Here is a 14380-nt window from a genome sequence, read left to right as displayed (position 1 = left end):
CAACGTAAGGCAGGTCTTCGTTTTTCTCTTGGTCCTATATAGGGGTGGCGTGTGGTTTTCTGTCCTACTGGGCATCCCCCTGTCTTGTGCTGTTGAGGTGTTCCCGTGAGTTCCTGGTGTCCAGAGTCTTATATGATAGGCGGCCTCAGGTTTTTTCGGGTGGGCCCGGCCCGAATGATTGTACATCTCCTTTTTCTTATATAATATTCGGGTGGCGCGTCCTCTTTTCTTCTTCTTTTTTTTTTTTTTTAAAAAAAAAAAAAAAAAAGAAGGAAAAAAAAGAAGTAATTAACTCTATATATAGTAAGTTGGTTTAGTTTTAGGTTGAATAACTATGATTATGTTGTCGGATTTTCCAAATCCCCAAGTACTCAGTAATTCTTCAGTCAAAACTTGCTGACCAACACCACGGTGGTTTAGAGTTTTCACGCCATCTCATGAACATTCGGGTTTGGAAGACTGTCAACACCACAACTATTTCGTCAGCTTGATTGTCGTGGGTGATTTATTCTTTCTTGATTTTATTTACTGATTATACTGTACTTGCATCTCAGTTAATAAAATCAGCACGTATCTTTCTCTCTGTTTTTTTATTTTCACCCTGTTTTCTATCCCTACATCACTTTTATTAACAAACATGACCAATTCATCACCATCGCAAAAAAATAAAAAAAAAAAGTCTTTATTTTCAAGGCAAAAAAAAAAATCCATGAATCTTCTCATTCACAAATCATCTAATCACCTTGCCAATGGGTAGCCGAATGCATGACATCTTCACCAATCTGGTCTTCATCGATCTATCTTAGCGCTTGGGGTTACAAGGCATTGATTCGATTAGATTCTAGTCAAATATAAATCTAATGTGCCTGGCACTTATTCATTTGTACACACATAACTGAAATTGGGTTATTAGTTACACATATAGCCGCATGTCTGAATTAAACAACAACAAGATGCCAACTATAGATTTGTGTGTGGGGCCACTATGGCATCTACCTTTCATCTAACCCGATAATCAGGTATAATTCACCGCAACGAAGAGAAGCTACAAAAATCAGCATCATACAAAACTTAGTTGCCAAACTGTGTGAACTTAATAGTTTTAAGAGCAACATTCTCATTTTTGTGCACATATGAGCTTTTATTCTGTCGTGTGTTCTATATGTACGGTCCAAATCATGGTTACGCAGAGAAGAAAAACCGTTAAAGGTTGTGCAGTCGTATAAACCGTGAATTAAGGAATGGATAGGATTGTCTCTGCAGGGTGTTGTTTATAAAACATAAGCCATCTATTCTGGTGCCAGTATGTGGGGTGGACCCTACTGATGCAACAACCTGCCACGTGTCTACTAGAGAGATGGCTCTACTATGGCTCTGTCTTATCATGTTCCGTTTAGGTAGTTAATCATGCAACTAACAATCCACCCACGTGTTTTGTCAGTTAAGGAAATGGAATCTAACCTTAACGTGGTGCGCTGCTCCAGATCGGACATGTGGAACGGTAGTCCGTTAGGTGGTTGGCCATCAAATGAATTTTGAACTTACGATTATCTATCGTTTTCTACGGTGTACTCCACGTATGATTTTATAAACCCAATTCCTATCATCATGGTCGGGCTCACACAAAGAAAGTGGGACGCCAAAATTGAAGTGCGATCCAACCATAACATTGGCCATCGAATGAATTTTTGAAGTTTTTGGGTGATTGTCCATCATTTTCTATAATATAGTCAACATATGATTTTATATACCCATGTATTGCTTGGGAATCCCATCATCATGGTGGGGACTCACACAAAGAAAGTGGGATGCTAAAATTGAAATGTGATCAAACCATAACATTGGCCATTGAATGAATTTTGAAGTTTTCCGGCGATTGTCCATAGTTTTCTATAATATAGTCAACATATGATTTTATTAACCCATGTATTTCTTGGTAATCCCATCATCACGGTGGGACTCACATAGTAAGTTGGATGCCAAAATTGAAGTGTGATCCAACCATAACATTGGCCATCGAATGAATTTTAAAGTTTTTGGACAATTGCCCATCGTTTTCTTCAATATAGTCAGCATATGATTTTATAAACCCATGTATTGCTTGGAAATCCCATCATCACGGTGGGACTCACACAAAGAAAGTAGGACGCTAAACTTGAAGCACGATCCAACCATAACATTGGCCATCGAATAAATTTTAAAGTTTTCGGGCGTTGTCCATTGTTTTCTATAATATAGTCAGCATATGATTTTATAAACCCATGTATTGCTTGGGAATCCCATCGTCACAGTGGGACTCACACAAAAATTGAAGTGCGATCCAACCATAACATTGGCAATTGAATGAATTTTAAAGTTTTCAGGCAATTGACCATCGTTTTCTATAATATAGTCAGCATATGATTTTATAAACCCATGCATTGCTTAGGAATCCCATCATCACGGTGGGACTCGCACATAGAAAATGGGACACCAAAAAATGAAGTGCCATCCAACAATAATGCTAACCATCAAGTGAATTTTGAAGTTTTTGGGTGATTGTCCATAATTTTTTATGGTGTAGTCCACATATGATATTGTAAATCCAATTCATTTTTTGGGAATCCTCATCATGGTAACAAGGAAAGTAGGACACCTAAAAATGAAGTGCGATCCAACCAAAACGCTGGCCATCAAATGAATTTTGAAGTTTTTTAGCGATTGTCCATCATTTTCTTTGGTGTGGTCAGGATATGATTTTATAAACCCGATTCATTTTTTGGGAATCCCATCATCACGGTGGGACTTGCACAGAAAGTGAGACGCTGAAAAATGAAGTGCAATCCAACAATAACACTGGCCATCAAATGAAAATTTGAAAATTTTGGCCAATTGTCCATCGTATGGTGCAGTCAATATATGATTTTATAAACCCGATTCATTTTTTCAGAAATCACATTGTCATGGTGGGACTCACACAGAGAAAGTGGGATGCCCATAAATGAAGTGAGATCCAACCATGACTAGTCATCAAATGAATTTTGAAATTTTTGGGCAATTGTCCATTGTTTTTCTACGGTGTAGTCAACATATGATTTTATAAACCCGATTCATTTTTTGGAAATCACATCATCATAGTGAGATTCACACAAAGAAAGTGGGGCACCTATAAATGAAGTGCGATCCAGCCATTACTAGTCATCAAATGAATTTTGAAATTTTTGGAAAATTGTCTATCATTTTCTATGTAGTCAACATATGATTTTATAAACCCGTTTCATTTTTTTTGGAAATCACGTAATCATGGTGGGACTCACATAGAGAAAGTGGGATGCCCATAAATGAAGTGCGATCAAACTATATATAATGCTGGCCATCAAATGAATTTTGAAGTTTTTGGGTGTGTCCAACATTTGCTACACCAAAATTGCGGATTTGCGACGGACCAAATTCGTCGTAAAACCAAATAATGGACGGATTTCGTCCGTTGCTGTTTACTGGGTCGTTTTTTCTTTTGAAACGACGTTTGATATGCGACGGATAAGGTCCGTCGCTAAAATTCGAAAACATTTCATTTCGTCATTAAAATATTAGCGACGAATAAGGTCCGTCGCTAATATGGGGAAGCGACTGACCCAAATCCGTCGTTGTTTTCCACTTGTTCGGAAATTAGCGACGGATTTGGTCCGTCACAAAAATATCTGTAAATTAAAAAAATATTGTCAGATTTTATTTATTTATTTATTTTTTGAATCTTACACCTGATAGTCATTCAAAAAATAATTCATACGATTGTTTAATAAGAATTCTATTCACAAAATAAATCCTATTTACATGATTGTTTGATAAGAATCCTATTCATCAAACTACAAAGTTCAATCATACTAAAAATCAAACTCCCTGCCAAAGCATTATATGATACCTCATATGACAAATACATGCACATAAATGGAATCCACTAAATATGATACCTCATATAACAACATATAACTTTTGACTTGCAAAAGCCTACAACTCCCTAATGAAATCTAATATATACTTGCATGCTTCTAGGAGACGGGAGCTTTTGATGGGACACTTCTTTCTTCCAGCTTGAATCCATAGCTTTTGTCTACCATGGGAACATATTCATCAAACTCTGAGAACCCTGCCCTTCCAAATTAGAGAAGCATGTCAAAAACTACTGCTAGACACATCGTCACAGTATTTCTAGAAGACTAATAATTAATTAAATACAAATAGAAGAAAAGCCTCATTGAGAGTACATGAATCTTTGAAGTGGTTTTTGTATCGATAAAAGACTTCACTGTGCTCCACAACAGCCTAAAACCAGGGCCAGAATTAATGATAAACATTCGGCACAATGTCTGTACAAGAGCAAGTCCAATGTTATAGGCAAGCAATATCTAGATGCACATTTCCATTAACGACTCAAATTCCTATTTAATTTCTGGTCTGAACCAAATTATGATTACAAGTGACATCAGGACTCCATACTCAATTAAGACTGCAATTTCTAATACAATTGTACTTTATAAAACAATGGATATGGAAAGATGTTGGGTGAATCAAGACATACAGATTTCTTTTCTTGGCAATATCTATTGGTGACTTCCTGAAAGCATGCCAAGGCCTACACAAATATCAGGAGTCGGAATAATCTAATTATATTCATATATTTGTTTCAAATAAATAGATAAATAATGAAATCATTAGCACTGCCTATCTGGTCGACATCCACATACCTGGAAATGTAATGGATTTATTTGGCGGGAGAGGATCCACCTGCACTGCCTATCTAGTTGAGATCCACATACCTGTTAGCCCAATATCTTCATTTGAAACTATCACGCAACTTTTTCTTTTTGTAGAATGAGAACTAATAATTGCAACAAAAGCAGTAACACGAATCTTGCCATCAACCCATAGATTTGTAATAAGAATCTTGCCATCACCTTGAGCAGTAACACGAATCTTGCCATCACCTCGAGCAGTAACACAAACAGGATCATCCTGTAGCAGCCATAAAGCAAAACAAAGTAAATCAGCTGCAATTAAGCAATAAATAAATAAGATAGTGCTAGAGCTTCAAGCACAATGAGTCAAATTTGGACATGTGGTCAGTCCTGATGATTATCATCAGCTTAGCCTTGTCCCAGATATTTGGTGTTGGCTTCACCCACAAATGCACATATTTTGGCTTCTAATAATAAACTAAAAAAATATCAAAAATTTCCCACGTCCCATCAAGTCTCACCGCACTGGTTTACATTTTAAATATCGACTTTTTCCAACTTTTCAGCATTTTCCTACTGCACTATACATTTTTCACCATTTCAACAGATTCACCAAATTGCGATTTTTCTGGAATGTCTGGTGAACAGACCTCTGCTTCAGGCCATTTCAGGGCAATTGACTAATCCAGCCACCTCATGAGTTCGATTGCCAGTCTGATTTGTGAAATCTTTTATAACAAATACCAACCTGTAATTAGAACACAGACTGTATGTTGAATGAAACAAAGATTTCCATCTCTCTCAGTTGTTGGGGTTTATTCATGACAAGAATATGATGCTCCTTTGCATATAACTCTAGAAGATCCTTGACCTGTTTGGAAAACAATGCATTAATAGTGAACCTGAATTGTTGTTGTGGTTAATGGTTTGCATATAAATGTATTCAAGCTAGATCATCCCACTCTCAGCCCCCAATCTAGTTTGAACATTGAGAAATTAGAAGGAACGATCACATACACCCACAATCAACAGAATGGTACTATCAACCTTGACACATGCCAGGTGTTAAGTGTGTACAACATCGAAGCCATGAAAGGTGTGCCAAGAAGATCACCTGGCATAAAAATTAGATGAGTTCACTCACAGGCAAGCCACAATATGTTGAATTGGATCATCAGCAGATACGAGTTAAACAGTCCACTGTTTTCCCTATGGTGCACTGACCTGATTTGAATGACATAATCTTCATGGTTGGGGCCCATTTTTTCAATGCTTTGATTGACCCACATTTGACATGGTATGCATGTCCTGCATGGACAGTAACTTACCAACCATTGAGGCATGTGTTATCACTAGTAACATAACAATGCCCAAGAACTCAGACAAATAGTATCCAACATATGCTAGAAAATGTGAGACAAATACCATATGACTGGAACTCTCCCCACCAATCATTTCCTCCAGGGATACACCAAAATGGATCCACGGTTTTAAGAATCTTTCGCAAGATAAAATGTTTCCTTCCTTGTTGCAATCCGCATATCCTGTAGCAATAATACATACAATCTATTGGATTAGCTTCCATAAAGTAGAATGCTAATCAGTAAAGCAATGACACTTTATAATATAAACTGCACCAGGAACAGTTGAGTGTAGAATGTGTGATTTCACAAGATCTCGAGCACGCTTGAGATTTATCTGCCAAAATAGAAGTAGAAATTCAATGCAATTGAAAACGAACAGTTGAGTGTAGAATGTGTGATTTCACAATATCTCGAGCACGCTTGAGATTTATCTGTCAAAATAGAAGTAGAAATTCAATGCAATTGAAAACTAATACACATGAAGCGCGCGCGCGCACACAAAAGAAAAGAAAAAAAAATTAGAAAAAGAAGAAAAACATAAAGAGTAAAACCAAGGAGAGTATTAACATGTGCATTGACAGCAAACATGTCTTGACTAATAAGACAGCATGCCTACTTATTTTATATACTTATATGGGAATACAACATACTTGTATTTGTGGTCACATGTAATTCATGTGAACCAAGCAAAGCTCCTGGGATTAACATCATGCCAAACTCTTCAATGCAGGTTCCAGCTCATAGATAAGCAAACATGTATTGGAAAAACAAGTCAAAAATAAACTAACATTGCCCTCCAATGAACAAGAATTTTCCGTATTAAACATAATGGAGTAATCATGATGGGGATTTGATAAATCCGGTCAGATACTAGTATACTAACATTTGCAACAAGCAAACGATCACCTACAAGAACAGCAGTGGAGGCCGTTGAGCCAGCATCTCTGTTTTGATTGTTTTCTGACTTGAGAAATTCGGAGTCTGTGTGGTTGTATGCATCAGCTGCAGACACAGTAAGCAAACAAATACAATCTCAATGCCAATCTGTAAAATGAATATCAAATGGAACATTAAGTCAAGCATATACAAGTGTAATGGGGAAAAATGAATGATACCTATAGCTGATTTGTTCAAACTAAAATTTTCAGTTTCAAATACAGGTGGTGATTTGGACTGTTTAAATTGTCACAGACCTGACAATAAGTCACCGCCTTTGTACAATTCAGGGCCATCATTCAGTGAACTAGAACAATGATCTGATGTGCCACTGTCGATGGACCATGTCCACAAATTTTATAGATCAAACAATCTGGGTAATCACTTTTTGTACAAGTTAGGGCCATCGGTCAGTGGTAGAAAAGATTGATGTAATGTGCCCACTGTGATGGACCATATCTGCAAAATCGAACAGATCAGACAATCTGGGCCACTAGAATGATCTGGACCATTATTCAGTGAACCAGATTGATCTGACCTGGGCCACCAAATTGACCAGGGCTATCATTTAGTGACTCAAAACATTGATCTAGTCTGCCCACTGTGAATGGACCATGTATGCAAAAATCGAACAGTACAGATAATCTGGGTCACCAGATTGGTCAAATATTGGCCATCATTCAGTGATTTGGAACACTGATTTTGTTCTGCCCAATGTGGTTAGACCATGTCCCAAAATATCTAATAGATTTGGATGGCTCCACTCTACAGACAGACCACCTGCGTATACCGCAATGGTGGCTTTCAGTTGCAGTAGACTTATCATTTATGATTTGGTTGGGCCATCCATTGTGGGCAACAAAAAAATAAAAATAAATCAATGCACCTAAGAGAGATTGAAATAGACAGTGGATGATGGGGGAGGGAGAGAGTTGCACAAGCATTTTGTTTCTTGCCCCCATTGTATCTTGATTCTTATTTGTCTGCTCTTGTTTAGCTGTGGGTTGTTGAGTCCTTGTCTTCACCCTTTGATTTTTAATAAAGTTGTCACCTTTGAAAAAATTAAACATGTACACTGCTATGTGAATGAGTATGGATGGACCATACCTCAACCTCTGTCATATGTACACTGCTAGATTGAATAATAATAATAATAATAATCTCTGTCACATGCCCACTGCTAAGTGAACGAGCATGGATGGTCATATCTTGCCAGACTATCCAAGACTCTTGATATTCATGTTAGAGGTCTGATTTGGTTTGGTACTTCATGGGCATGCACACTGAATCAGGTGCCGGCGTGCTGCACATGTTTTCACCCGTTTTCAGTTGGGAACCCGTGTAATGCATCCGTTGGCTGGGTGCAATTATTTCAACCAATATGAGCTGCTGATGCCTTCCTTTTCATCTTTAAGGCAAGATGTCCTTGTGGATATCTAAAGTTTGTTTCCCTGCTCTTTGGTTCAACAGTATATTGACCAGATCAGAGATGATTTTATCATATTTAGGAATGACTAAAACATAGTGATTAGTGACCACCACTTGATTGAATTGAATTATAATTCATTCAATTCATTATCAGAGTAAATTATTGAAGTGGGGTAGTGCCTTTTTTAACTTGTAATGACAATCAAAATTTCAATTTTGTGCATTTCATGTTGGACTCGATAGTAGTTGCAATTTGGGGGCTAGTCCCTCATCATGAACAGAGCTGACTGGGGCTATCTTATTAAATTGGTATTATTGCAGTTCAATTCAATGGAGCATATCAACACAACTTTAGCATGAGGGTGACCTGAAAATTCATGGATTGGACCATAAATACATGTTGGAGAAGGTGGTGCACCTTGCTGCTTCAACCTTGAACTTGAGAGACGGTGGAGTGACTGGTCCACATGGCGGCTACTCCTACCTTGCTTGAGAAAAATCATGCTTGGTAAAGTGCTATTCTCTGTATCCATACCACCACTTTCATGCATGTGTGGCGTAAGATAATGTTGTTTAACATGCTCTGCAGCTCGAGCACCCCCGTGGCCTGAAGATACAATATATGCATAAGATTAACAAAAGAAAGGCAAATACACAGCAACCTAGAGTACAAAATAAAATATCCTTAGGAACAGTTGCAAGCACAAACTAATATCAGCTTCGACTAATTTTATAGACTCTCCAGCAACAGTTAGTAATGCAAAGCAAATGAAAGTAGCCTGCAATTTTGAGTCAGAATGCCTGACAACGAAGAGGATTTTCCATATTAGAAAACATTCAAAAAAGGAATTAGGTGTGCCAAGGTATTAAAGCACCCGATTTGGGGCCTTTGATCCACACCATTCATCTCCATCATTCTCATCACAAGCACCACCACGTTGCCACATCACCACCGCAGCCACACCAGCCGTCACCTGCAAATCCGGCAAAACCCTGTCTCAGACACTGCTCTGCTAGACCAACACTCAGATCCGCCATCATTTCCATCTCTGAGATCCCATTCGCAGCCCACAATCTTGCCAGCTGCATTTTCTTCAGCCATAGCCACCTTTGCTGAAGCCCATATCCATCGGAACCCTTGTGAGCACACCACCAGGCATCCCTGCTACTATTGCTGACAGGAAACAGCAACACAGATTCGCCACTGCAATTACTTTCACCCACAACAATCTTAGATCCAGCGACTTCTCTAAACTCAGGCACAGAGAGAGAGAGAGAGAGAGAGAGAGAGAGAGGGAGCGACTTCTCTAAACTCAGGGACAGAGAGAGAGAGAGAGAGAGAGAGAGAGAGAGAGAGAGAGAGAATGAGAGATGGAGGGAGAGGGAGAGAGAGAGAGAAGGAGAGATGGAGGAAGAGGGAGAGGGAGAGGGAGAGGCGCAGAGGGAGAGAGAGAGAGACGGATGCGAGGGGTTGATTAGGGCCGGCGCCCTAACCAGTCGTCAAAACTTTTTAAGTTTTTAACGGTGGTGTCACTCTCCCACTATTTTCTCTGGTGGGTCTACTGGAGCTTTGGATGTGACTCATTCTTTGGATCTTACCCTAAAATGATCACTCCAGATGGATGGACGGCGTGGATACAAAACACACATCATGGTAGGGCCCACAGAACTTGGTGACCTCACTTCGGTAGCAGTCTCCCTACTCAACTGGTCAGTAGCCAATTCACCCCCTTAGAAAGGGGGCTGGGTGACGTCAGCAAGTTCAGTGGGTCCTATCACGAGGTATGTGTTATATCTAAACCGATCCATCCATATGGTGAGCTCGTCATAAGGCTTGAGACAAAAAATAAGACAGATCTAACTATCAAGTGGACCGCACGAACGAAAGCATGTGGGGGATTGAAAGTCTACCATTGAAATCCTTTTGGGTGTCACTGGAGTTTTGGATCAATATGAAATTTGTTTTTCCTCTTCATCCAGGTCTTTGTGACCTTATGAACAGGTTGGATGGAAAATAAACATTGTGGTGGGCCCTACAAATTTTTTAATGGTGAAAATCATCACCTCTGTTGGTATTTGTGGTGCGGTCCATTTAATCTTTGGATATGATTCATTTTTTGAATAATTCTCTGAAATTATCTCAAAAAATGGATGAACAGCGCAGGTTGATTCCAAATTTTCAGAAAATCCAAAACTCAAGTAGACCATGCTAGACGAAACAACGTGGAATAATGATTTCACCATTGATACCTTCCTTGGGCGTACAGTAACGTTATTTGCCATCCAACCTATTCATAGCATCAAATATATATGAATGAAGAGAAAACACAAACATCAGCTTGATCCAAAACTTCTATGGCCTCGAAGAATTTTTCAATGGTAGAGGTTCAATCACACTATTTCCTGTGGTGTAGTCCACTTGAGCTTTGGATATGCTTCATTTTTGTTCTTTAGACTTCAAATTATCTATTAACATGGATAAAATAAATAAATAATAGTGGACCTCATAGAGCTTACTTTGGTAAGGGTAATGACTAACTCACCTAACTGCAGAGGGGTTTCCTTAAAACATTCATAATCATATATTGGGTTTGCCTTAATATGATTCATATATCCAACCCACTCATTATGTGTGTCCCACTTGGATGAGGGGTCATACCAAGTTTTAGCCGCATCCAAAACTCATGTGGGCCCCACCAAGTGCTTTTATATTTTTTAAGATGTCTTGACATGGTTTTAGATGGTATGGCCCACTTGAGTTTCGTTTACGGATGATTTTTGAGATATCTCATAACCTAAAGAGGACACATTAAATGCACAGTGTTGATGTTCGACACACATCATGATGAACCCCACAAAACTTATTAACATCAATTCGTAGGTTCTCGCGAGGTCAATAAGTTGGGTCACAATTTTGACAATAATATTTAGCACATTTTTTATGTATAGTCCATTCACTCTATTTTATTGATCAATACCCTCAATTTGACTAGTTACTCGTCCCAATCAAGCTAACTACATGTGAGAAAGGTATTAGGAATACAAGATTGATCAACAATTTGAGTGAAATTTGATTTAAACATATGAAGTTATTTACTCTTCAACCTGGACTAATTTATTGTCCAAAAATGGTTAAATGTTCAATTAGTGGATGTGCCTAATAATTTATTAAAAAATATTTTTTTTCATAGATAAATTTCAATTTCCATTTAAAAATTACATTTTTTTTTTCAAAATGTATATTTTTTTACTCTTAATTTTTCTTTGAAAACTTTTAACAAAATATCATTTTTATTATAAAATATTTCAAAAAATAAATTAAAATACAAATTCTGAATTTTTATTTTCAAAATATCTTAAATTTTCACAATTTTTTTATTTTTTTCCCAAAAATTCCAAAATGCCAATTTTTTTTCTTCAAAAGCATCATGTTGTTTTCAACTTTTCAATTTTTTTAAAAATTATACATATTTTCTCAAAATCTTAGTGTTTTTATAAATAATTTTTTCTTTTAATTTCGAATTTTGAACATTTTCAATTATTTTTAAAAATCACAATTTTTCAACTTATTTATTTTTCTTTTTAAAATGTTTGTTTTTTGATAAAATTTTCAATTCTTTTTCACTTCTCCATTTTTTTAAAAGCATTTTATTTGAACTTGTCAATTTTTATTGAACTTCGCAATTTTATTTAATTTTTTCAAATTTCAAACTCTCATTTTTCTTTTTTAAAATATTTTCATTTTTCAACATTGTGAAAATTTTCACATTGTTTAAAATTTTTTTAATTTTCTTTTTCAGGATATTATTTTTTCTCAAAATCAAATGCTTTTTTTTTTTCAAATTATCAACTTTATTAAATATTATTTTTTGTCCTCACAAAATAGATTTTTATTAAATCACGATTTTTATTTTTTCAAAATCTAATTTTTTTTCTCAAACATTGTTAAATTTTTTAAATTTCCCAATATTCTTTTTCATGTGATATTACAGATCATTTAAATATTAGTTTTAAATTAAAAAATAAAAGTAAAAATTCCACTCATTTAATATAAAAAATAAATAAATTTTCTTTTTGTATTTAATCAATTGTTAAAAAATAATCTTAGAAACAAATATGTACAATTAAACCACTGAAATTCTATTAAAAAACAATTTTTAGACTACAAAAAAATTTAATTTTCCACCATATTCTAAAAAAAATGAAAAAAAAAATATGTCGAGGCAATAGTCCTTTTCGACGGACCATGATCCGTCGCAAAAACAACTGAAAAGCTTGCCATTTGGTATTTTGGGCAGGAATTTGCCGTCTCATTTTCGGATACCAAGTCAAAATTCGCGACGGATTTCGTCCGTCGCCTAGTTACGACGGACAAAAATCCGTCGTAAATCAGATTTTAGCGACGGATTTTGGTTCGTCGCTAAATTCTGCGAAGTTCGGACTACATGCATTCGAGAAAGACAAGCTTAGTGACGGACTTTTTCCACTAGCGATGGATTAAATCTGTCGTTAAACCAAGAGATTTTTGCGACAGACAATGTCCGTCGCAAACTGGCCATTTTGGCGTTTCATTTGGTGTAGTTACATATGATTTTATAAACCTGATTTTTTTATTTTTTTTTTTGAAAATTTCATCATCATAGTTGAACTCATTGTTATGTGAGTAGAATAGTATAGACACGATAGTAGAAGACTCCAAAGATCGAGTTGAATACCAATTACATGTAAGTGAATAACTACTACAAATTTAATTACTTTTAAACCCAAATGAACAAGAGCTGTAGAAAAAAGCATTTCCTGGGTGCGATCGTTAACTTTGCAGAGGATTGGCATCCAACGGTGGACACCTGACAACTGTAAAAATAAAAATCAGTGAACGGTCCAAATTCTATATAAAGAAATATATCCATTGATCACCTCTCTCTCTCTCTCTCTCTCTCTCTCTCTCTCTCTCTCTCTCTCTCTCTCTCTCTCTATATATATATATATATATATATATATATATATATATATATATATATATATATATTCATTCATCTGAGATCATGATTGCAAGCTCCATTTGATTTTCATTTTCCATGAAAAATCTACAGAGGTTCTGTTATTTATCCTACTAGATGTACCACGGTACATGTACGGTGAGAAACCTCTACAGTATTGTAGCCACAATTTAGTTGACTACATGTGCACATTAAAAACTATGTGCCAGCTCATTGGGCCACCTTAGTAAAGCAGGGTGTGGTTCTATAATCCATCATACAAGTGGCATGTATGGTATGTAGCAGGGATGTTGAACTAAGGATGTGGATTGTGCACAACAACCTGTCCTCCAATGAAATGACATTAATTAACCAATAAGCATGTGCATTATTAGGAGATGAGACTTCTAATGAAGAATCTCTTATACAATGTACATGGTGTTTTTTCTTTGGCACTGCATCATGGTTGGATAGCATAATTCGTTGAGGCTTATGAAACACAACTTCAGTGACAATGTGACTGGGGTTCACCTTGATGTATGTGTTGTATATGATTCATGCTACATGTCCATTTTACCAGCTAATTTTAGCACATGAGGCAAAAAAATGAAGCAAATCCAAAACTTAGATGGACTACACCACACCACACCACACCACACCCAAAATATTGGTGACTAAATGCCCACCATTAAGAACATTATAAGGTCCACCAAAAGGTATATATGCCATTAAACTGGCCCGTTGATTAGGTTATATGGATCTGAATGGAAGGAAAAACACAAATATCATCTTTATCTTAAACTTTTTTTTTAATGATGGGCAATCAATTACCACTGTTTCATGTGGTGTGGTCCACTTGAAATTTGGATCGACTCCATTTTTGTGTCTATACCACTACGCCAAAATTGCAAATTTGTGATGGACTAGGTCTATCATAAAACGCAATTAACTGTCCATT

At 36.5% G+C, this 14380-nt stretch overlaps 1 protein-coding gene across 2 annotated transcripts; it reads right to left on the bottom strand.

Annotated features, from left to right (window-relative positions):
• Positions 1 to 5134: 5134 nt before the first annotated feature.
• LOC131242451 (uncharacterized) lies at positions 5135 to 9739 on the bottom strand. 2 transcript variants are annotated; one of them, XM_058241089.1, is made up of 6 exons: positions 9319 to 9739; positions 8811 to 9050; positions 6990 to 7081; positions 6353 to 6413; positions 6141 to 6259; positions 5135 to 5586 (listed from the first exon to the last, which is right to left on the bottom strand). In XM_058241089.1, exons 1-6 carry the CDS (start codon positions 9344 to 9346, stop codon positions 5470 to 5472), a joined length of 657 nt encoding a protein of 218 aa, XP_058097072.1. In that variant the 5' UTR covers positions 9347 to 9739; the 3' UTR covers positions 5135 to 5469. The 2 variants fall into 2 exon arrangements, 1 of the variants encoding a protein (XP_058097072.1); XR_009169637.1 differs by lacking the exons at positions 5135 to 5586; positions 6353 to 6413; positions 8811 to 9050; positions 9319 to 9739 and having other exon boundaries at positions 5876 to 6259; positions 6990 to 7701.
• Positions 9740 to 14380: the final 4641 nt, after the last annotated feature.

This window comes from Magnolia sinica, chromosome 4, assembly GCF_029962835.1.
Source record: "Magnolia sinica isolate HGM2019 chromosome 4, MsV1, whole genome shotgun sequence".
Lineage (NCBI taxonomy): Eukaryota > Viridiplantae > Streptophyta > Magnoliopsida > Magnoliales > Magnoliaceae > Magnolia > Magnolia sinica.
The sequence above is the reverse complement of the archived record's forward strand: the minus strand, read 5'-3'. Positions and strand labels throughout refer to the sequence as shown.